This window comes from Dermacentor andersoni, chromosome 4 (genome assembly GCF_023375885.2).
Source record: "Dermacentor andersoni chromosome 4, qqDerAnde1_hic_scaffold, whole genome shotgun sequence".
NCBI lineage: Eukaryota > Metazoa > Arthropoda > Arachnida > Ixodida > Ixodidae > Dermacentor > Dermacentor andersoni.
The window spans coordinates 214,979,082-215,000,983 of record NC_092817.1 but is presented as its reverse complement, the minus strand read 5'-3'; the positions used below and the strand labels follow the sequence as shown (position 1 = coordinate 215,000,983).

At 47.4% G+C, this 21,902-nt stretch overlaps 1 protein-coding gene across 4 annotated transcripts in view; it reads left to right on the top strand.

The window, feature by feature from the left end:
* ZnT63C (solute carrier family 30 member 1) overlaps positions 1-21,902 on the top strand; it is a 131,479-nt gene that overhangs the window by 39,952 nt on the left and 69,625 nt on the right. For all 4 annotated transcript variants that reach the window (XM_050185302.3, XM_050185301.3, XM_072288024.1 and 1 more), the window contains one exon: positions 20,396-20,687. In XM_050185302.3, coding sequence (XP_050041259.1) covers positions 20,396-20,687 — 292 coding nt within the window. The remainder of the gene's footprint in view (positions 1-20,395; positions 20,688-21,902) is intronic.

Genomic DNA, 21,902 nt, shown 5'->3' with positions numbered 1-21,902 from the left:
CACTGTCAGAAGTGGAAGGCAATTATTCTATGACTGAAAAGGAATGCCTCGCCATCATTTGGGCTACAGCGAAATTCCGCCCTTACCTATATGGCAGGCCACTCAAAGTCGTCGGCAACCATCATGCGTTGTTTTGGCTAGCTAACTTAAAGGACTCTTCAGGACGTATCTTATTTTGTTGTAGTGCAAGCTCAACAAGGACAACAGAAAGGCACATCTGACACACACAGCGCTAACTTTCAATAACAGATTTATTTCCCGTTCTCATCACGATATTTACACCCTCGAACCGTCATACAGCACGTGTAAAATTTCGGTAAAAAATGAACAAACAAATATAAACTGGGAACCACACGTAAGCAGTTTCTTGACTCACATATTCACACGCATGTTGTTGAAATCTGTTGTTGAAAGTTACCGCTGTGTGTGTCAGATGTGCCTTTCTGTTGTCCTTGTTCAGCTTGTGCTACAACAAAATAAGATATGCCGTACCAACAAGGCCCTATAGCTGTCCTCATTTCCTTCAGTATGGCTGGCGTGGTGGAGCCTCAGACTGCAAGAATATGATGTCATGGTAATCTACATGTCCGGACGAAAAGACTCTGACGCCGACTGTTTATCACATGCCTCCATCGATCCCCGGCCGCAAGACGACGAGGACAACAACACCTTCCTTAGAATAATAAGCGCGGAAGACTTCACTAAACAGCAACGAGCAGGCTCAGCGCTTAAGGGGGGACACCCCACTTAAATTTCCATTTTTTATTTGTGGCCACAATTTGATAAAGCTTCCATCACTTATGTATTTTGACATGCTGATTTCAAATATTCAATTGTTTTTCGCATGCAACAAGTACTTTTCAAAATATAAGCAATTCATGTTTTTTTGTATGGGCTAATTTGGAGGCAAGTTCTCTCTACAATGCTGGCTGTTAATGAAGGAGACTGGCACATCAAAATGATGTTGAATGATCAGAGGTTGCAGTGCTACAAGAATGAATGTTCTAAACTGATTTATGCCGAAGTTCATCATCATCATCATCATCAGCCTAGTTACGCCCACTGCAGGGCAAAGGCCTCTCCCATACTTCTCCAACTACCCCGGTCATGTACTAATTGTGGCCATGTTGTCCCTGCAAACGTCTTAATGTCATCTGCCCACCTAACTTTCTGCCACCCCCTGCTACGCTTCCCTTCTCTTGGAATCCAGTCCGTAGCTCTTAGTGACCATCGGTTATCTTCCCTCCTCATTACATGTCCGGCCCATGCCCATTTCTTTTTCTTGATTTCAACTAAGATGTCGTTTACCCGCGTTTGTTGCCTCACCCAATCTGCTCTTTTCTTATCCCTTAACATTACACCCATCATTCTTCTTTCCATAGCTCGTTGCGTCGTTCTCAATTTCAGCAGAACCCTTTTCGTAAGCCTCCAGGTTTCTGCCCCATATGTGAGTACTGGTAACACACAGCTGTTGTACACTTTCCTTTTGAGGGATAGTGGCAACCTACTGTTCATGATTTGAGAATGCCTGCCAAACGCACCCCAACCCATTCTTATTCTTCTGGTTATTTCAGTCTCATGATCCGGATCCGTGGTCACTACCTGCCCTAAGTAGATGTATTCCCTTACCACTTCCAGTGTTTCGCTACCTATCGTAAACTGCTGTTCTCTTCCGAGACTGTTAAACAGTACTTTAGTTTTCTGCAGATTAATTTTCAGACCCACCCTTCTGCTTTGCCTCTCCAGGTCAGTGAGCATGCATTGCAATTGGTCTCCTGAGTTACTAAGCAAGGCAATATCATCAGCGAATCGCAAGTTGCTAAGGTATTCTCCATCAACTTTTATCCCCAATTCTTCCCACTCCAGGCCTCTGAATACCTCCTGTAAACATGCTGTGAATAGCATTGGAGATATCGTATCTCCCTGTCTGACGCCTTTCTTTATAGGGATTTTGTTGCTTTCTTTGTGGAGGACTACGGTGGCTGTGGAGCCGCTATAGATATCTTCCAGTATTTTTACATATGGCTCATCTACACCCTGATTCCGTAATGCCTCCATGACTGCTGAGGTTTCGACTGAATCAAACGCTTTCTCGTAATCAATGAAAGCTATATATAAGGGTTGGTTATATTCTGCACATTTCTCTATCACTTGATTGATAGTGTGAATATGGTCTATTGTTGAGTAGCCTTTACGGAATCCTGCCTGGTCCTTTGGTTGACAGAAGTCTAAGGTGTTCCTGATTCTATTTGCGATTACCTTAGTAAATACTTTGTAGGCAACGGACAGTAAGCTGATCGGTCTATAATTTTTCAAGTCTTTGGCGTCCCCTTTCTTATGGATTAGGATTATGTTAGCGTTCTTCCAAGATTCCGGTACGCTCGAGGTTATGAGGCATTGCGTATACAGGGCGGCCATTTTCTCTAGAACAATCTGACCACCATCCTTCAACAAATCTGCTGTTACCTGATCCTCCCCAGCTGCCTTCCCCCTTTGCATAGCTCCTAAGGCTTTCTTTACTTCTTCTGGCGTTACCTGTGGGATTTCGAATTCCTCTAGGCTATTCTCTCTTCCACTATCGTCGTGGGTGCCACTGGTACTGTATAAATCTCTATAGAACTCCTCAGTCACTTGAACTATCTCGTCCATATTAGTAACGATATTGCCGGCTTTGTCTCTTAACGCACACATCTGATTCTTGCCTATTCCTAGTTTCTTCTTCACTGTTTTTAGGCTCCCTCCGTTCCTGAGAGCCTGTTCAATTCTATCCATATTATAGTTCCTGATGTCCGCTGTCTTACGCTTGTTGATTAACTTGGAAAGTTCTGCCAGTTCTATTCTAGCTGTAGGATTAGAGGCTTTCATACATTGGCGTTTCTTGATCAGATCTTTCATCTCCTGCGATAGCTTACTGGTTTCCTGTCTAACGGCGTTACCACCGACTTCTATTGCGCACTCCTTAATGATGCCCATGAGATTGTCGTTCATTGCTTCAACACTAAGGTCCTCTTCCTGAGTTAAAGCCGAATACCGGTTCTGTAGTTTGATCCGGAATTCCTCTAGTTTCCCTCTTACCGCTAACTCATTGATTGGCTTCTTGTGTACCAGTTCCTTTCGTTCCCTCCTCAAGTCTAGGCTAATTCGAGTTCTTACCATCCTGTGGTCACTGCAGCGTACCTTGCCGAGCACGTCTACATCTTGAATGATGCCAGGGTTCGCGCAGAGTATGAAGTCGATTTCATTTCTAGTCTCACCATTCGGGCTCCTCCACGTCCACTTTCGGCTAACCCGCTTGCGGAAAAAGGTATTCATTATCCGCATATTATTCTGTTCTGCAAACTCTACTAATAATTCTCCTCTGCTATTCCTAGAGCCTATGCCATATTCCCCCACTGACTTGTCTCCAGCCTGCTTCTTGCCTACCCTGGCATTGAAGTCGCCCATCAGTATAGTGTATTTTGTTTTGACTTTACCCATCGCCGATTCTACGTCTTCATAAAAGCTTTCGACTTCCTGGTCATCATGACTAGATGTAGGAGCGTAGACCTGTACAACCTTCATTTTGTATCTCTTATTAAGTTTCACAACAAGACATGCCACCCTCTCGTTAATGCTATAGAATTCCTGTATGTTACCAGCTATTTCCTTATTAATCAGGAATCCGACTCCTAGTTCTCGTCTCTCCGCTAAGCCCCGGTAACACAGTACATGCCCGCTTTTTAGCACTGTATATGCTTCTTTTGTCCTCCTAACCTCACTGAGCCCTATTATATCCCATTTACTACCCTCTAATTCCTCCAATAACACTGCTAGACTCGCCTCACTAGATAGCGTTCTAACGTTAAACGTTGCCAGGTTCAGATTCCAATGGCGGCCTGTCCGGAGCCAGGTATTCTTAGCACCCTCTGCAGCGTCACAGATCTGACCGCCGCCGTGGTCAGTTGCTTCGCGGCTGCTGGGGACTGAGGGCCGGGGTTCGATTGTTGTATTCATATAGGAGGTTGTGGCCAAGTACTGCACCAGGGTGGCCAATCCTGCTCTGGTGAGAGAGTGCGTTACCGGTTCTGGTCACCGGGATCAGGCCGCACTCCAGGCCTGTTTGTGCAATTTTCTCAACACACGGTTTTTTTTTTTTGTATTTTCCGGTGGAGAATAGCGCGGCACCGGGATTTGAATCACGGTCCTCTTGCACTGGAGACGGATACTCTACCGTCCCCGTAGGAGTTAAATTAAAAATTAATTTATGGGGTTTTACGTGACAAAACCACTTTCTGATTATGCACGCCGTAGTGGAGGACTCCGAAAATTTTGACCACCTGGGGTTCTTTAACGTGCACCTAATTCTAAGTACACGGGTGTTTTCGCATTTCGCCCCCATCGAAATGTGGCCGCCGTGGTCGGGGCCCGATCCCGCGACCTCGTGCTCAGCAGTCTAACACCATAACCACTGAGCAACCACGGCGGGTCCCGCAGGAGTTGTACGCCTCATTTAACCTACAGTGGTGCCCTACTTGGTCAGTCAAGGTGGACCAATCTGAGCTCGGTTATACCGCATGGATGGCACTCGGCTAGAGAACCTGGTATTTATGACCTGCACATGTGAGTGTGAGGCCATACATATTTGAAGATATATATCTTTCTTTTTTTTTTTTTAGGAGGGTTCCCGTACAGTGATAAAATAAAGGAAAAGACATTAAAAGAAAGAAAAAAAAAGAAAGAAAAAGGGGCGGAAAAAAAAAAAAAGGAACATAACATGTGATTTGAACTCGTGACCCTTCGATGTTGCCCGGAAAGATAGCCCAGTCGGTTGGTTCGTCAGGCCCCAGGCTACTTTCAAGCGCCACAGCTCCTGCTCCGAGCCTCACACTTACGTGGAAGGAGACTCATGTTGTCCGCGATAGTCGGTTTTAGTAGTTGGAAGGCATACTTTCTAGGAAAAATGGCCGCTCGAGGAGAAGAGCGAACTCGAGCGGCTTTAGAGGCTAGGAAAACTGCCTTAAAATATTTAGACTTGGGGGAAAGCTTCGTTAACAAACTATAACACGGCAATCAGCACTCGAATACGACGAGAGAAATTACTGAGACGTGGAAAATTCCCTTGAAAAAAATCTGGTTTGCTAGACAAATGCTTGTATGTATTGAACCTCTTAAAAGATGAGGGGTGAAATATGCGCTCACCGAGGGGGCATCGTCAGCACGAGACATCCACAAGGCACCTTACAGAGATGTGGAGAGCTTCGCGGCCGGAACGAAGCCTCCCTTCTCCGCCGGCCAAGAGGGGGAAACGCGCTTTCCGATCGCTCAAGGTTGCGCGAACAAAGCACAACTCTAGCGTCTAGGAAAAGCTTAACCAGGTGCGATGGCGGCACGCATAGCGTGGGAAGCTAGCCGCCAGAATAACTATACCAAGGACTGCTGCTGATGAGGGCGAAATACCTTCGTGTAATTATAATAACCCTAATAGGACTACTTTCGAAAAAAAAAAAGGAAACGGCCCAGAGGGCTATACTACGAGAGCTATGACTGATAGTTTTCTATATATATATATATATATATATATATATTCATCTCATCTATGGGATCGCATGCGCGCGCTGTTTCTTTGTCTCTGCGTGTAGTACAGTTAAGAGAGCCAGTTTAAGGGCGGAGAAGAAGAAAGAAAAGAAAAGCAAAAACTGCAGCGCCGTGGTTTTAAAGCGCACCCGTGGTAGAGAAACGGAATGCGATATAAGCGTGCGTAGCCATGATACGCACACGACAAACTGCCTTAAAATATTTAGACTTGAGGGAAAGCTTCGGTAACAAACGATAGCACAGCAATCAGCACTCGAATATAATTATAACCCTAATACTAATTGTAAATATTCATCTCATCTATGGGATCTAATGCGCGCGCTGTTGCTTTGTTCTGTGTGTAGTAGTTAAGAGAGCCAGTTTAAGGGCGGAGAAGAAGGGAGGGAAGGAATGTCTCTGAAGCAAAATTACAGCGCCGTGGTTTTAAAGCGCATCCCGTGGTAGAGAAACGGAAGGCGATATAAGCGTGCGTGGCCATGATACGCACACGACAAACTGCCTTAAAATATTTAGACTTGAGGGAAAGCTTCGTTAGCAACCGATGGCACGGCAATCAGCACTCGAATATAATTATAACTCTAATAATAATTGTAAATATTCATCTCATCTATGGGATCTAATGCGCGCGCTGTTGCTTTGTCTCTGCGTGTAGTAGTTGAGAGAGCCAGTTTAAGGGCGGAGTGGTTGGAAGGCATACTTTCTAGGAAAAATGGCCGCTCGAGGAGAAGAGCGAACTCGAGCGGCTTTAGAGGCTAGGAAAACTGCCTTAAAATATTTAGACTTGGGGGAAAGCTTCGTTAACAAACTATAACACGGCAATCAGCACTCGAATACGACGAGAGAAATTACTGAGACGTGGAAAATTCCCTTGAAAAAAATCTGGTTTGCTAGACAAATGCTTGTATGTATTGAACCTCTTAAAAGATGAGGGGTGAAATATGCGCTCACCGAGGGGGCATCGTCAGCACGAGACATCCACAAGGCACCTTACAGAGATGTGGAGAGCTTCGCGGCCGGAACGAAGCCTCCCTTCTCCGCCGGCCAAGAGGGGGAAACGCGCTTTCCGATCGCTCAAGGTTGCGCGGACAAAGCACAACTCTAGCGTCTAGGAAAAGCTTAACCAGGTGCGATGGCGGCACGCATAGCGTGGGAAGCTAGCCGCCAGAATAACTATACCAAGGACTGCTGCTGATGAGGGCGAAATACCTTTGTGTAATTATAATAACCCTAATAGGACTACTTTCGAAAAAAAAAAAGGAAACGGCCCAGAGGGCTATACTACGAGAGCTATGACTGATAGTTTTCTATATATATATATATATATATATATGTATATATATATATATATATATATATATTATATTATATTCATCTCGTCTATGGGATCGCATGCGCGCGCTGTTTCTTTGTCTCTGCGTGTAGTACAGTTAAGAGAGCCAGTTTAAGGGCGGAGAAGAAGAAAGAAAAGAAAAGCAAAAACTGCAGCGCCGTGGTTTTAAAGCGCACCCGTGGTAGAGAAACGGAATGCGATATAAGCGTGCGTAGCCATGATACGCACACGACAAACTGCCTTAAAATATTTAGACTTGAGGGAGAGCTTCGGTAACAAACGATAGCACAGCAATCAGCACTCGAATATAATTATAACCCTAATACTAATTGTAAATATTCATCTCATCTATGGGATCTAATGCGCGCGCTGTTGCTTTGTTCTGTGTGTAGTAGTTAAGAGAGCCAGTTTAAGGGCGGAGAAGAAGGGAGGGAAGGAATATCTCTGAAGCAAAATTACAGCGCCGTGGTTTTAAAGCGCATCCCGTGGTAGAGAAACGGAAGGCGATATAAGTGTGCGTGGCCATGATACGCACACGACAAACTGCCTTAAAATATTTAGACTTGAGGGAAAGCTTCGTTAGCAAACGATGGCACGGCAATCAGCACTCGAATATAATTATAACTCTAATAATAATTGTAAATATTCATCTCATCTATGGGATCTAATGCGCGCGCTGTTGCTTTGTCTCTGCGTGTAGTAGTTGAGAGAGCCAGTTTAAGGGCGGAGTGGTTGGAAGGCATACTTTCTAGGAAAAATGGCCGCTCGAGGAGAAGAGCGAACTCGAGCGGCTTTAGAGGCTAGGAAAACTGCCTTAAAATATTTAGACTTGGGGGAAAGCTTCGTTAACAAACTATAACACGGCAATCAGCACTCGAATACGACGAGAGAAATTACTGAGACGTGGAAAATTCCCTTGAAAATAATCTGGTTTGCTAGACAAATGCTTGTATGTATTGAACCTCTTAAAAGATGAGGGGTGAAATTACAGCATGTCAAACATTTGTAAGCAGAAAGCATTAGCGAAATCCTGGAGAAATTATTACTTTTTCAAAATTTCTGTAATGATATTTGTTCACATTTTAGGCCTACTGCACTCCCAATTTGTCCACCTTTCTGACGAAAAAAGAATCATTGCAATAAGATGACTAGAACCAGAGATATCGTCACTCCAAAACTACACTACCATCAAAAATGTCGTTTTGAGAAAACGAGAAAAAACATTTCGGGACATGTTCATGGTGATTACGGCAAATGCTTGAATACTAAATTGATCAAGGATGATACAGGTGTCCAACCAGGCAAGAATGAAACTTTCGCTTCTTTAAGGGGGGACACTAATTCAAATAATGTTCATGATGTTTTCCATCAATATTCATGAAACTTTCCATTCCTAAGACTTTTGTGCTGATTTCAAGTATGTAATTATTTTTCCAATAGGCCATTTAGTTCTGAAGATAAATGAAATTCATTGTTCATAATTTGCAGAAACAATAGGGGAAAAAAATGCGCAACGAAATTCGTATTGGCACATGCCTGGGTACTAGAAAACATAAGGAACATAATGGTAGGAATACTATTTTGATATATCAAATATTAGTAATTTTATAGCAATTCAATCTTTACTGTTCGAATTGTGGCTACCCTACTGTCTGATCTAAAGCAGAATTGAAAATTTTTAAAGCATAAATTCCAAAATCTGACCCTACATTGTGTGCAAGTGAAAAGTCGGTGTTTTGAGAAAACGAGAAAAAAGGAATACATTCACTTTGAATCAAAAGTACAAATATAATTTTGCATTATTTTGCAGTGAAAGTGGCTAAAAGCCACCAGGAATGTAGTCGCTCTGACCACGGCCACCCAAATGCGGCAAAAACATCGTTTAGCGCCGTTCGCCGATTCCCGGTGGCTTGCATCGCGCGCGCGGCAAGGTTGTTCACGAGGGTCGAGCTCCATGCCGACGCGATATCGCCGCAACACGCGCACGTGATAACGATCTTTATGGCGAGGCCAGATTACCGTTCGCTTTTGCCTACTGCGACGCTGTCGCCGCACACCTTGCACTTGACATCAGTCCGCTCACGGAGTCCTACTGAGGAAAGCGAAGCCTGCCTCGGCGTCGACTGGCGCGGCTGCAACGCCGTCGGCGCGAGTGAGCAAATCCAACACCCGCTTTGTTGCTGGCGTTGACGCAAGAACTCTAAGTTTTTTTAGCATTCATCTTCCTCTGCAACAAATCCGCACGCTGCAACATTGCAGTGTCACGCCGAACGCGGCCGCTGTCCGTAACGATTTCACTCATTTGTGAGCTGGCTAGGCCTACTTCGGCATCGTCCGCGGTTTCGGCATCATTTGCGGTTGGCGGCGAGCTACTCTCGATGCTTTCAGAGGGAATGGAGCGCTTTTGAAAGTTAAAAGCTGATCGCTTCTTCTCTTTGCCGAACTTGTGCCTCGTGGCGAACTTTCCCGGTGGATCGGACATCGTTGGGCATGGTGCCAACAACCTCGCGCAGCCAACCACAGCACGCGTTTTTGGTCACGTGCGCTAGTCAACGAATCGGATCGCGCATTCGGGCTTTTTTTTCTCCCCGGATTTCAACGTCACTGGCGTACCCACGGAGTCACTTTTGGCGGGAAATTAAAGAAGGAAGGCTCCTCTTTCCAACGAGACCAAGATGGCTGCGATCGCGCGCGTAGGAAAAGAGCTACGCGCCGCGATAAAAAGGGCCGTTTTTGCGCGGAATTCAGCTCACAGTGATGTTATAAATTGATATTGCTGACGAAATACTCTTCCCCGAGATTCGAAACTTGGTGAATTAAAGGAATATTAGCTGTAGATATCGAAAATTTCGTTTTCAGAAAATCGATTTTTTTTCGAGATTTTTTCGCCGCAAAGAGCCGTGTACCCCCTTAAAGGCCTCGTTGAGTATTTGGAAGGGAACCCCGACGTTTTCCCTAGGGCATTTAAGCGCGGATTGTCTTCGTTCACGCTACAAAACAACCTGCTCGTGAAGAACTTCTCACCAGTCCACGCCAACTACCTTGTTGTTCCGTCAGTGCTCCATCCAGAAGTACTGCACGCCCTACATGAGGATCCAACCGCTGGGCACCTCGGATTCTCCCGGACGCTGTCGAGGATACAGGAAAAGTATTACTGGCGGTGTCTGACCGCTGACGTCGCCCGTTACGTCAAGACATGCCGAGACTGTCAACGATGCAAGACACTACCGACAAGGCCAGCAGGATTACTACCTCCTTGCCGACGATTTCAGCAGATTGAGATGGATTTGTTGGGACCGTTTCCAACGTCAACATCCGGAAATAAGTGGATCGTCGTGGCGACGGACTATCTCATCCGCTTCGCTGAAACTAAAGCTCTGCCGAAAGGCAGCGCAGCCGAAGTGGCGAAATTTTTCTTCAAAAATATCCTGCTGCGACATGGTACCCCAGAAGTTCTCATCACCGACAGAGGAACGGCCTTTACAGCAGAGCTCACCCAAGCCATTCTGCAATACAGCCAGACAAGCCACAGGAGGACAACTGCCTACCACCCACAGACGAATGGTCTCACGGAGCGCTTGAATAAGACCCTCGCCGACATGCTAGCAATGTACGTCAACGTCGAACACAAGATTTCGGAGGCTGTTCTGCCATACGCAACCTTCGCTTACAACATGGCGGTGCATACCTGCCAACCCTCCCGATTCGCCCGGGAGACTCCCGATTTTTTACTGAACTTTCCAATTGTACAATCACTGTCTTATATCTCCCGAAAAGTGGTCTGTGTTCGTGCAATAATGGGTTTTGCGAAACCGGCACCGTGGAATATACAGCCACATCGTAATCGTCAGCATCACCAACACGGCTGCGCTAGCACCATTGGTATCATCGACTAAGCAGCTGACTTCGGTGCCTAGTAAGCAGACTAAAGCCAGAGCCATTGTAGCTCTTGCATTTCATGCATGCCTTCCGCCATGGTGCATCTTGTTGCTGCTGCTTGTGTGTATGATTAGTGTTGGCTAGGCTGTCTATGTGCAGTGCACTGTGTAAAGTTAGAATCTGTGGGGATGCGCGACTCTCACGCGTCCCCTGATATCTTGTTTTCCCACATAGCTCCCGTCTCCTGCAATGCGGCTTCGCCGCGTGGCCTGCGGCCCGTGGCGGTCGGTGTGGTTGAAGCGCAGTGCAAGAGATGGTGTGAGTGTTGCGCTACTAACGCTGCCTCACGGCGGGGTTACTTCGGCGTTAAAAGGAGAAGTCTCTTCCTCTTTGGCTGCGGGTTGGCGAACGCCGCGGACGTCCCGCGCGTGCACCAATCCATGCTTCTGCGAGACCGTCTTGCGTGGCCGCCTTCGAACATGCCACCATTCACGTGACCGTACGCGCGAATGACCAGGCATTGGGATCCAGCATAGGGCGGACATATTCGCTCGCTATCCGGTCGCGGTGAGTCGGACTTCTTAGATTTGTCGCGCGCCCATCGGCATGTTTTGTGGATGGCAACTCGGCTTGCAGGCATTGACTATAAAAAGTGCAATAAATGCCCTCGTGATTGTTTGCACTACTGTGTTGTCGTTCCTTTGTCCCAAGAGCACGGGTGTGAGACCCCCACATTTGGCTGCCCAACGTGGACCTCTTGGGGCATCGTACGATAGTTTTAACAGTTTTGCTTTGCTCGAGACCTTTGTTTGAACCGAAGCGTAGGGCTCGCGTGGATTTTGATCGCTAGTGTTGGCGGCATGCTTTCTTGAGTGCGGCAACGGTGGCTGTAGTGTGTTTGAACTTGTCGACATGCCAAGTCTTTTCGCAAGTGTTTTTTTAATGACATTCGTCGAGTAGAGAGCCACGTGGTCTGCATCCTGGGAGAGCGAAGCTTAGCACCTGCGGAGCATTGGCAAGCCTGAAGCGAGCGAGTATGGAAGCCTCGTGGGTGGTTCGAATTTCTTATGTAAATAGCTTCTTCTATCCCTTTGACTCTGATAAAGTCACAGCTCTGGGAGCCGGGTGGCCGCGGGTCACGGGTGCCCTTACGGGCTGCCTGGTATTGCGGCCTGGCATCTGGCGCTCCGACATCATCTGGGATGGTGGCTGTCGTCAACTCGGATGCTGTGTACACCGAGCGGGGTAGGACCACCTAACAGAGCTTACGTCTCCTCGCGGCTGCCTGTTTTGCGCCCATGTTGGGTGTTGTTTTTGGATGCCGGTTGTTGTCAGGGTAGCGACGCTTTAGGCCTAAGGCTTTACGAAGCTGCCTGTCGCACGTGGAGAGACACAACCTGGTGGACCGTGGTGTTGAGGTGTTGTGCTTTGCTTCTCTCATTCTAGTTGGCCTCGCACGAATTGAAATTACTCGTTCGACTCGAGGAAGCGAGCTTCGTTCACGTGAACTTAGCATCTGAGTAGCTGCCCGATCTTTTGCTAGCCGAGTTGAACATCGTACCACGTGGGCGATGCGCATGCAGAATTCATCTCCATTGCACTACTTTAGTGTTTGCCGAGTTGGTTGAGTACGCAGTGTAAGTGGAGTCACCCCTGGTTTGCCGTCACCTGCACATCGTCTGCACTGCTGCCCCGGACTACGATTGAGCCACCCCGGACAAAGGTGATACTGGGGCAGGTTCGGTGCAGCAACTTCGGCGGCCGCCTGTATCCAGCTTGCAACCCTCGGCAGCGGAGACAAGAGCCGGCGGTCACCAACAGCTACGGTGGCTCTTGCCAGCAGGGCGCATCGGCACGAGCGACGCTTGCTTGTACCGACTACTGCGTCGCCGTTTCCAGAGTCCCAGCCTGGAATCGTGCCGTCGAGTCTGCACAGCTGCTGCTGTGACCGGCGGACGCCAGCGGTGTTCCCAAGAATGATGTCGGCTGGCATGTTATGGACAGTGTGTGGACATTTCCTCGGCGCAGCCAACGTTGCACGTACTACCTTGTTCGCGAAGCACGCGCTGATGTTAGACTGTGTGACATGTTTCGCTGGAATATGTAGTGATTTAAGGTTGGGGGATGTGAGGATGCGTGGCTCTCAAGCGTCCCCTGATATCTTGTTTTCCCGCATAGCTCCCGTCTCCTGCAATGCGGCTTCGCCGTGGGGCCTGGTGCCTGCGGCGGTCGGTGTGGATGAAGTGCAGTGCAAGAGATGGCGCGAGTGTTGCGCTGCTAACGCCGCCTACCGGCGGGGTTACTTGGGCGCGAAAAGGAGAAAACTCTTCCTCTTTGGCTGTTGGCTGTGGGTCGGCGAATGCCGCGGACATCTCGCGCGTGCACCGATCCATGCTTCTGCGAGACTGTCTCGCGTGGCCTCCTTCGAACGCGCCACCGTTTGCGTGACCGTACGCGTGAATGACCAGGCATTTGGATCCAGCATGGGGCGAACATATTCGCTCGCTATCCGGTCCCAGTGGGTCGGACTTCCTAGATTTGTCGCGCGCTTATCGGCATGTTTTGTGGATAGCAACTCGGTTAGCAGGCATTGATCTATGAAAGGTGCAATAAATGTCCTTGTGATTTCCGTGCCTTTTGACATCAAGAAAAGGAAAACATTTTACATATTGTACAATGTGTGGATGCGGCGTCAGCATGTCTTGCGGTGTCAAAGGCAACTTGAAACTGCGTGTATGCACGGCGAAGCATCAAAGCTATGTTCGCACCGCTGAGCAACAAGGCAACAGAGTGAACTTTCTCCGGAACAAGTGTGACGACAGTGTTATACGTGTGGAGTGCCTGTTTACCGGATTCCTCGTCGGAACACAACTTACTCCTTAATGTCAGCGACTACGTTGGGCCTCTTCTACGGAAAAAGCGCTATGGATGTGGACGCAATTCTGAAACGCAAGTCTGAAAAATGCAGAGGTGGCCAACCTCAAACTTATTTCGCAGGCATCGCTCTCGAGTCTTCGTTTCTTTATTCAGAGTTTTCATCTGGGGGGGTTCCACTCTACGTGCGGCTACGGCTGAAGGCGAGCTCCGGATCTAGCCCCACGCACTCACTTTGTGGAACTCCCAACCTGTAGCGCGAGAATCGCAGCTATGTCGGGTTTGAACGAATAAGGCAACCAGCGGCGTCAACTGTAATAACGTTTATTGCTACCAGCAATAAAGAACACTGGCAGAGGGACGTCCTCTCTGTAATAGTAATAAATAGGCTGGCCTCGTTGCGAGGTCACTCACGGGTTGTGGCAGGTACTCCAGTCCGGCAGGTTATAGGTCCGGCGTCAGAGAGAGAGGGTCTCCCCCGGTGGTGCTGTTTTGTAAATTTTTACCTGGGCGAGGGGAATGTCCTCCTTGCCCGTCAGCTATCTGCAGGCGAGTCGGGAGGAAGGGTGCGCCCGCGTCGCGAGAGCGAGGGAGAAGCGGGAGAGGGCGTATTGTGTGAGAGGGCGTACCGAACCTTGTGTAATCTGATTGCATGTGTGCGCGACGCGAATAATGTAGAACTTTGTGGAAGGCACACGGGTCTCAGCGATTACTCTGGAACATTCGACGACTGATGTATAAAAGCCGACGCGCTTGACTTGCTGATCAGGTTTTGACGACCACCGATCATGTTCGCTGCTATTGCTCTCCTTTGAGTATAACTTGTTTTTGTTGACACAAGTTCACCTAATAAAACGCTAGTTTCTACATTCACTGTTTTGATTTCTTCACCGTCACTACCACGTGACAATATTCACGTGGCCCATGTCGGCGCACTGCCGCCATGCAATGTTGCAAAGGTTACTATGCTGCTTTTTGGGGAGATCACGATTTGGCGATGCTTCGTTTGCATGTTGCTGATTGTTGATAACGGTTTGCGGTGACATTCTACCTTTCGAACATCAAATATATTTTGCCTGAAGCGACACAAATAACGTAGTTTTATGGCTCTTGTGTTCCTGACTCACAGCTGTAATGTTGAGACCACAATGTTGCTGACTTTTGCAGAATGACGCAGTGGTTTACGCTTCCGGCTAACTCTAACGCCTAGATCTCCTATATTGAATACGGTCATGTCCTGCTGGTAGTAAAATATATCGCAAGCTCCCGGATAAAAAATGGCAGCTGCACTTGCAGTTTTGAAATTACTGGTGATAAGAACTGGGCACCGTTTTGGAACACCTATACAACGCCACATTTCGTTCTTTAGATGAAAGTTTCTAACGAAATTTGCAGCTAGGTGTGGGAATGCACCGAGAACAAAAATGGCACTGAAGATCATGTTTTGGGACCAAAGTGCTGCCGAATTTTAACTGCTGTCACCAGCTTCAATGCAGTTAATTTTTTACCATATTTAAGGGTGAGTCCATATTGTAATGAAGTAGTGATATAACAACCACTTTTTGCAGAACCATCGAGTTTGTTTAAATGCGTTTGACCGTATTTTGCTATCGCTGTAAATGCTTTGACTTTTGTGTGCAATTGTGACTTCTTTTAACTACATTCCTAAAACGTGTTGGCAATGCTCCTTCTGACGAGCTTTGAATGAGTTGACCCACGAGAGAGAATCGGCTGGTGATCTTGGCGGGTGACTACACTTAAATCTCGTTATAACGAAGTCAAAAGGGCTCTAAATTTTGGTCGTTATAAGTGTTAGTTCGTTATAGCCACTGACTAATAATTTGAGACTAATTTATTGCACACGAGCATGCACTTACTACAGGTAAGCCATCGCCGAGGTATCAGCTCCGGTCGCGGCCGAATGGCTGCGTCCGTGGCAAGTGCTAATCATCCTTACCGATATCGCACACAGGGAGAAACTAGAATCAAACACATAAGAACTGATTTTATTGCCTTCCATGTCAATGGCACGAACCTTTCATGTTGACGGCGCAAAATAATCGGTTATGCTTCACTGCTGTGTCTTCCTTAACCGAAATAAGGCCTTCTCGGCAGCAGCAGCTATCTCAAGCCCATCTGCACCGTCTTCGTGGCTGCCGAAGTAGCGCCACACCAGGTCCATCACGCCCAGTGCCTGGGACTATGGCGATACGTCTTAAGCACAGGGCGAAGTGTTGTTGTCTCTTGCGGCACCTTCATAGTTGCTTCCTTCGTGCTCCCGAGCAGCATGCACTAAGTCGTCATCTGTTAGCTCCTCCATTGCCAGAACGTCGGCATCCACGCTCACGTAGTCGCAGAAGGTTTCACCTTCACACACGACACGGGCATCATGGAGCACCCTCCATGATGCTAAAGCTTCGTCTGATACAGCGGCACCACTGGTTAAGGCTATTCGGTCTATTGAGTCGTCGGTGTCAGGGTTGCTTTCGTTGGCAGCAAATGATGCATGTCGAAAGCAGTTGGCGATAGTGCTGGCTGTCACATCCATCCATGCCGCATTAAGAATCTTTATTGCCATATACAAATCGACCTTCGTGTTGCGGTTCAACTGCATGTTTAACATAAGTCGGTCTATCACCTGCTTCCAGTATCCAGCTTTAAATGACATTATCACGCCTTGATCAAGGGGCTGTACCACTGCCGTGCAGTTCAGGGGCAAGAACCGAAGTTCAATGTTTGTCAGCGCAGCAGTGGTGTGGTGGGCAGCACAGTTGTCCAAGAAAAGGCATATCTTGCGATTCTGCCTCTTCAACTTCTTGTCCCAGTCATGCAGCCATCCCGCAGAAACTAAGATAAGTGCTGCGATTGAAGTCTCCTTTTTCCTTTAAAGCATTGTGGCGACGCGCTTTTTCCTATCACCAAAGGTGGCATCTTCTCCGATCCATCCATATTTGGACAAAGGAGCACAGTGACCTATGTTTCCCGCAGCGACAGAGCTCGCCTTTTAATGATAGGGTCTTCTGTGGTAACATTTGGTAGAAGAGAGCTGTTACGTCAGCGTTGAACACATCCTTCTCTTCATACTTTTCAAGGAGAGGACCAATGTTAGGTTAGCTTTCACCCACGCCATTGCGGTTTCATTTTCGACGGCCTGGGACTCGCCACTGACGACCCTGCCAACGATATCGTGGCGCTCCTTAAAATGCTGCAGCCAGCCATCGCTTGCAACGAAGCTGTCGCAGCCCATGATGCAAGCAAAGTCTCTTGCTTTTCTCTGGGGCAGTGCCCCACTCAAGGGCAAATTAGGAGCCCTTGCATTCAAAAACCACTTGAACAGAGCCTCTTCCACGGCTTCAAAGGCAGGAGACCACAGCTTCCTCCGGCTATTTTTCACGCCACGTGCGCCAGCGCCAGCAATGACTTCTTTACTGCTGAGGATTGTAGAAATGGTACTCGGCGTGATGCCGAACTCCTGGCCACTTGAGTTTTCTTCGTGCCTGATGCAACAGCCCTAATTATGGCTGCCTTCTGATCCAAGGCGATAACTTTCCGTTTTACCTTCAAGCTGCTGCTGCTGCTGCTGCCATTCTTTTCTCTGTCCTGAAACTGGTGACACGGCGGAAAAAGCACTGACGGACAGCGTACGGAACAACGCAAACAAAAGCGCGCGGCACTCGGCTGGCAGTGCGCACTGCACGCAACGAACGAAGTAGCTTGGCTGCTTGGCCAGCTTGGCTTGACTTGGTGCGTTGCCGGATGATGAGGGGCCACCGCGGGAGATTTGCACTGCCTCATCGGAGGGCTGCAACACATCGTGCAATTTAAGAAATCTATATGTTGTGTACAAAGTGGCTTGTTAGGTGCGATATTGGAATGAAGATTTTTCGTTATATCCATTGATCAATGAATCTTTTTTCGTTAAAATGAAATGTTAAACACATGGGTTTCTATGGGGATGTTCAAGGGGAATTACAATTCTTTCGTTATATCCATTATTTCATTATAAGCCGTTTCGCTATAACGAGATTTAAGTGTATGCGCTTACACATTTGGCGACAGGGTTGACAGTATATTTTACGTGTGTCTCATCTCTTATTTTGTCCACGTCTCTGAAGCGTGTTTACAAAATCATCACTGCCTTGGCCAATTGATGTTGAACGAGCTGATATTTAAAGGGACACTAAAGTGAAAAATGATTTCTTCTGCATCAGTAAATTACCTTTCTACACCACCAAAAACACCACTCTTACAACAATAAGACGTTTGGTAAGCCAGAAAAAGCTCCGATGCCTACTTAAGTTCCCGCACCTGGTGGCTGTGACGTCATGGATTTTTATGGCATCTTCTAGGGCCTACTAGTTATATATAGTGGTACAGATTGACTACATTGTGTTCTAAAGGAACCAAATATTAAACATGGCCGGTTTCGGGAACCTTTACTCAGCCAACGCGGCACAAATGTGAAAACATACTTTGGAATCCCTGACATCACGCTGACGTACCGGCGCTGCGGTTTCGGCGCGAAATTCAATTACTGATACTTGGACCTCCATTTTCTCATCTAATAATCAACCAATTTTTTTTAAATGACTGCCTGCAGTGTTCTGAAACAATGCTTCATTAGTCTAAACTGATTGATTGTTTCGCTTTAGTGTCCCTTTAAGAGAGCACGCTGGTTGTGAGGCTTGCATTGGGGTTAATTGGAATAAGCATAATTGATGTATAATGCTGCAGGGCCGCCAATGGAATATGAACCTGGCAACGTTTAACGCTAGAACGTTATCTAGTGAGGTGAGTCTAGCAGTGCTATTGGAGGAATTAGAGGGCAGTAAATGGGATATAATAGGGCTCAGTGAAGTTGGGAGGCCAAAAGAAGCATATACAGTGCTAAAAAGGGCGCACGTCCTGTGCTATCGGGACTTAGCGGAGAGACGAGAACTAGGTGTCGGATTCCTGATTAATAAGAATATAGCTGGTAACATACAGGAATTGTATAGCATTAACGAGAGGGTGGCAGGTCTTGTTGTAAAACTTAATAAGAGGTACAAATTGAAGGCCGTACAGGTCTAGCCGCCTACATCCAGTGACCAGCAAGTCGAAAGCTTCTATGAAGACGTGGAATCGGCGATGGGTAGAGTGAAAACAAAATACACTATACTGATGGGCGACTTCAATGCCAAGGTAGGCAAGAAGCAGGCTGGAGACAAGGCAGTGGGTGAATATGGCATAGGCACTAAGAATACCAGGGGAGAGTTTTTAGTAGAGTTTGCGGAACAGAATAACATGCGGATAATGAATACTCTCTTCCGCAAGCGGGATAGCCGAAAGTGGACCTGGAGGAGCCAGAACGGTGAGACTAGAAATGAAATAGACTTCATACTCTGCGCTAACCCTGGCATCATACAAGATGTGGATGTGCTCAGCAAGGTGCGCTGCAGTGACCATAGGATGGTAAGAACTCGAGTTAGCCTAGACCTGAGGAGGGGAAGGAAGAAACTGGTACATAAGAAACCGATCAATGAGTTAGCGGTAAGAGGGAAAATAGAGGAATTCCAGATCAAGCTACAGAACAGGTATTCGGCTTTAACTCAGGAAGAGGAACTTAGTGTTGAAGCAATGAACGACAATCTTGTGGGCATCATTAAGGAGTGTGCAATAGAAGTCGGTGGTAACTCCATTAGACAGGATACCAGTAAGCTATCGCAGGAGACGAAAGATCTGATCAAGAAACGCCATTGTATGAAAGCCTCTAACCCCACAGCTAGCATAGAACTGGCAGAACTTTCGAAGTTAATCAACAAGCGTAAAACAGCTGACATAAGGAAGTATAATATGGATAGAAATGAACATGCTCTCAGGAACGGAGGAAGCCTAAAAGCAGTGAAGAAGAAACTAGGAATTGGCAAGAATCAGATGTTTGCGTTAAGAGACAAAGCCGGCAATATCATTACTAATATGGATAAGATAGTTCAAGTGGCTGAGGAGTTCTATAGAGATTTATACAGTGTCAGTGGCACCCACGGCGATAATGGAAGAGAGAATAGTCTAGATGAATTTGAAATCCCACAAGTGACACCAGCAGAAAGTTAGGTGGGCGGATGAAATTAAGAAGTTTGCAGGGACAACATGGCCACAATTATTACATGACCAGGGTTGTTGGAGAAGTATGGGAGAGGCCTTTGCCCAGCAGTGGGTGTAACCAGGCTGATGATGATGATGATGCTGCAGGGTTAAGACCGGCACACAACATAAACCCGGACATGGCATTTCCTCATTTTGCTTGTGTTTATGTTGAACTCTGCAGTGTTAATTATTGGCTGTAAGATTCCACTTGTATCAGGTTGTCCAGTGGTATAGCAAAGGGTGCAATCTAAAAGCTCTGCCCACAAGCTAGAGGCAGTGGGTATGGGTGATGGCAACAAATGGCTTTCTTATTGCCAGAACAATGGCACCAGGTGGCGCTAGTTGTAGGCAGCTCTGTGCCCTCCTGGACAGGGAATGAACAGAGCAAGTACTAATAAATGGATAATTTGGGCTTGTTCACAAAGCGGGTCTTGCGGGATTTGGCAACTGCGACAGCTCATTTGCTGCTCGTGCAGTGTTCTGTTTTTGACATCCGCCAGTTCACACGTTGTGCCATAACCCGAAATGTCATCATCTTGTGAGGCATGTTTCTGTCACGTTGATGCTAGTGGTAGTAAGGATTACTTCTACAGTAGGGGCATTGCATTGACACAGAGCACGGCCACAGCCACAGCCGGGGCCACCACCACAGCCTGCCCACGGTGGAGGAGGTTGTACTCCAGGGCCTCGAGGAGGACATCAACGACAACCGCTTTCGCATTGGGGGTGACGAGGGCTCTGCCGGCCGTGGCACGGCACCATCTTCGACGGGTGGCCAGCTCAACATCCGAGGCGTCTACCTTCACATTTTGGCTGATGCCCTTGGCTCGGTGGTGGTCATCATCAGCTCACTGGTCATCTGGCTCAGCACCTGGGAGCAGCGTTACTACGTGGACCCTGCCCTCAGGTTGGTTCTGCAAGGTCTTGGTGGCAACGGGGCATTTGTAGCAAATTTAATGTGAGCTAATTTTTCCCACACCCAAGAGATAAGAGCACCACTGATGTTTTCCTTTGTATTGCTCAAATTTCGTGGGAAATTTTACCAGTCTGTGAAAGCTGCGAAAAATACCTCTTTAATTTGGGTTCATGGTGCTATTTGATGGGACCAGCTTACTTTTGTTCATTGGGAAAAGCAACAATTTGTCAACTAGTTCAGGTCAGTGCACTTGATCCTCCCCGCACCCACAGATCACGCAGATCTGTGGGTATTTAAGCAGGTGGTTCTTCGAAAATAAAACCAGTTGTTAGAAGGCGCTCATCCTTGTGTTGTTCCTTTTCTTTGTCCCTGTTTGTGTTGCGCACAAAAAGTTTTCTTTAAAAATGATCCTTTCAGAATGTTAAGCATGTTTCGTACAAGGCTGATCGGGAATAAGCCGAGGCACATGGCGCCGTTTATTTGATGTTGTGCATTACTTATTAATTTATTTACATGATACTGCAGACCCTTTTGGTTCAAGCAGGAAGGGCAAATTCAAAGAAGGAATACAATGCATTGTACAAACAGCAATATTCACAGAAGACAGAAGAGACAACGCGCAGCGCCTGCTCGAATCCCGTATTAAAAAATTAAATGAGAGCGTTGCCATGTTTGCAGAAGATATGACCTGCCTTTTCCGCAGAGCAGACCCCGAGATGGCCGAAGAAAAGAAGTTACGCTATCTCTTGCGCGGAGTGAAGGAGCAACTGTTTGCCGGACTCTTGAGGAACCCACTGACGACAGTGGCCGAATTCACCAAGGAGGCTACCGCTATAGAACGGGCACTACAGCAACGGTACCGCCAATATGATCGCACGAACTCGGCGGTGAATGCTTCAATTCTGAGAGCTGCGGCACGTCTCTCCGTGAAGTCATCCGAGAGATTGTGCGAGAGCAGATCCGGCAGCTCGGGATTTCTCCTATGGCACCAGCGGTGGCTTCTGTCGCTGATATCATTCAGGAGGAAGTTCGACAGGCCTTTTTGTCACCGAACCGGCAGGCGGTGCCGCGACGATTAACCTACGCGGAAGCTGTCTGTCGTCCAGCTCCCACCACTTCGATGCTGTCGACACCATCAACTACTTCGACGCAGCCATCACCGCCGCCCCCGACGCCCTATTTTCAACAGTCACAGCCGCCGCCAGC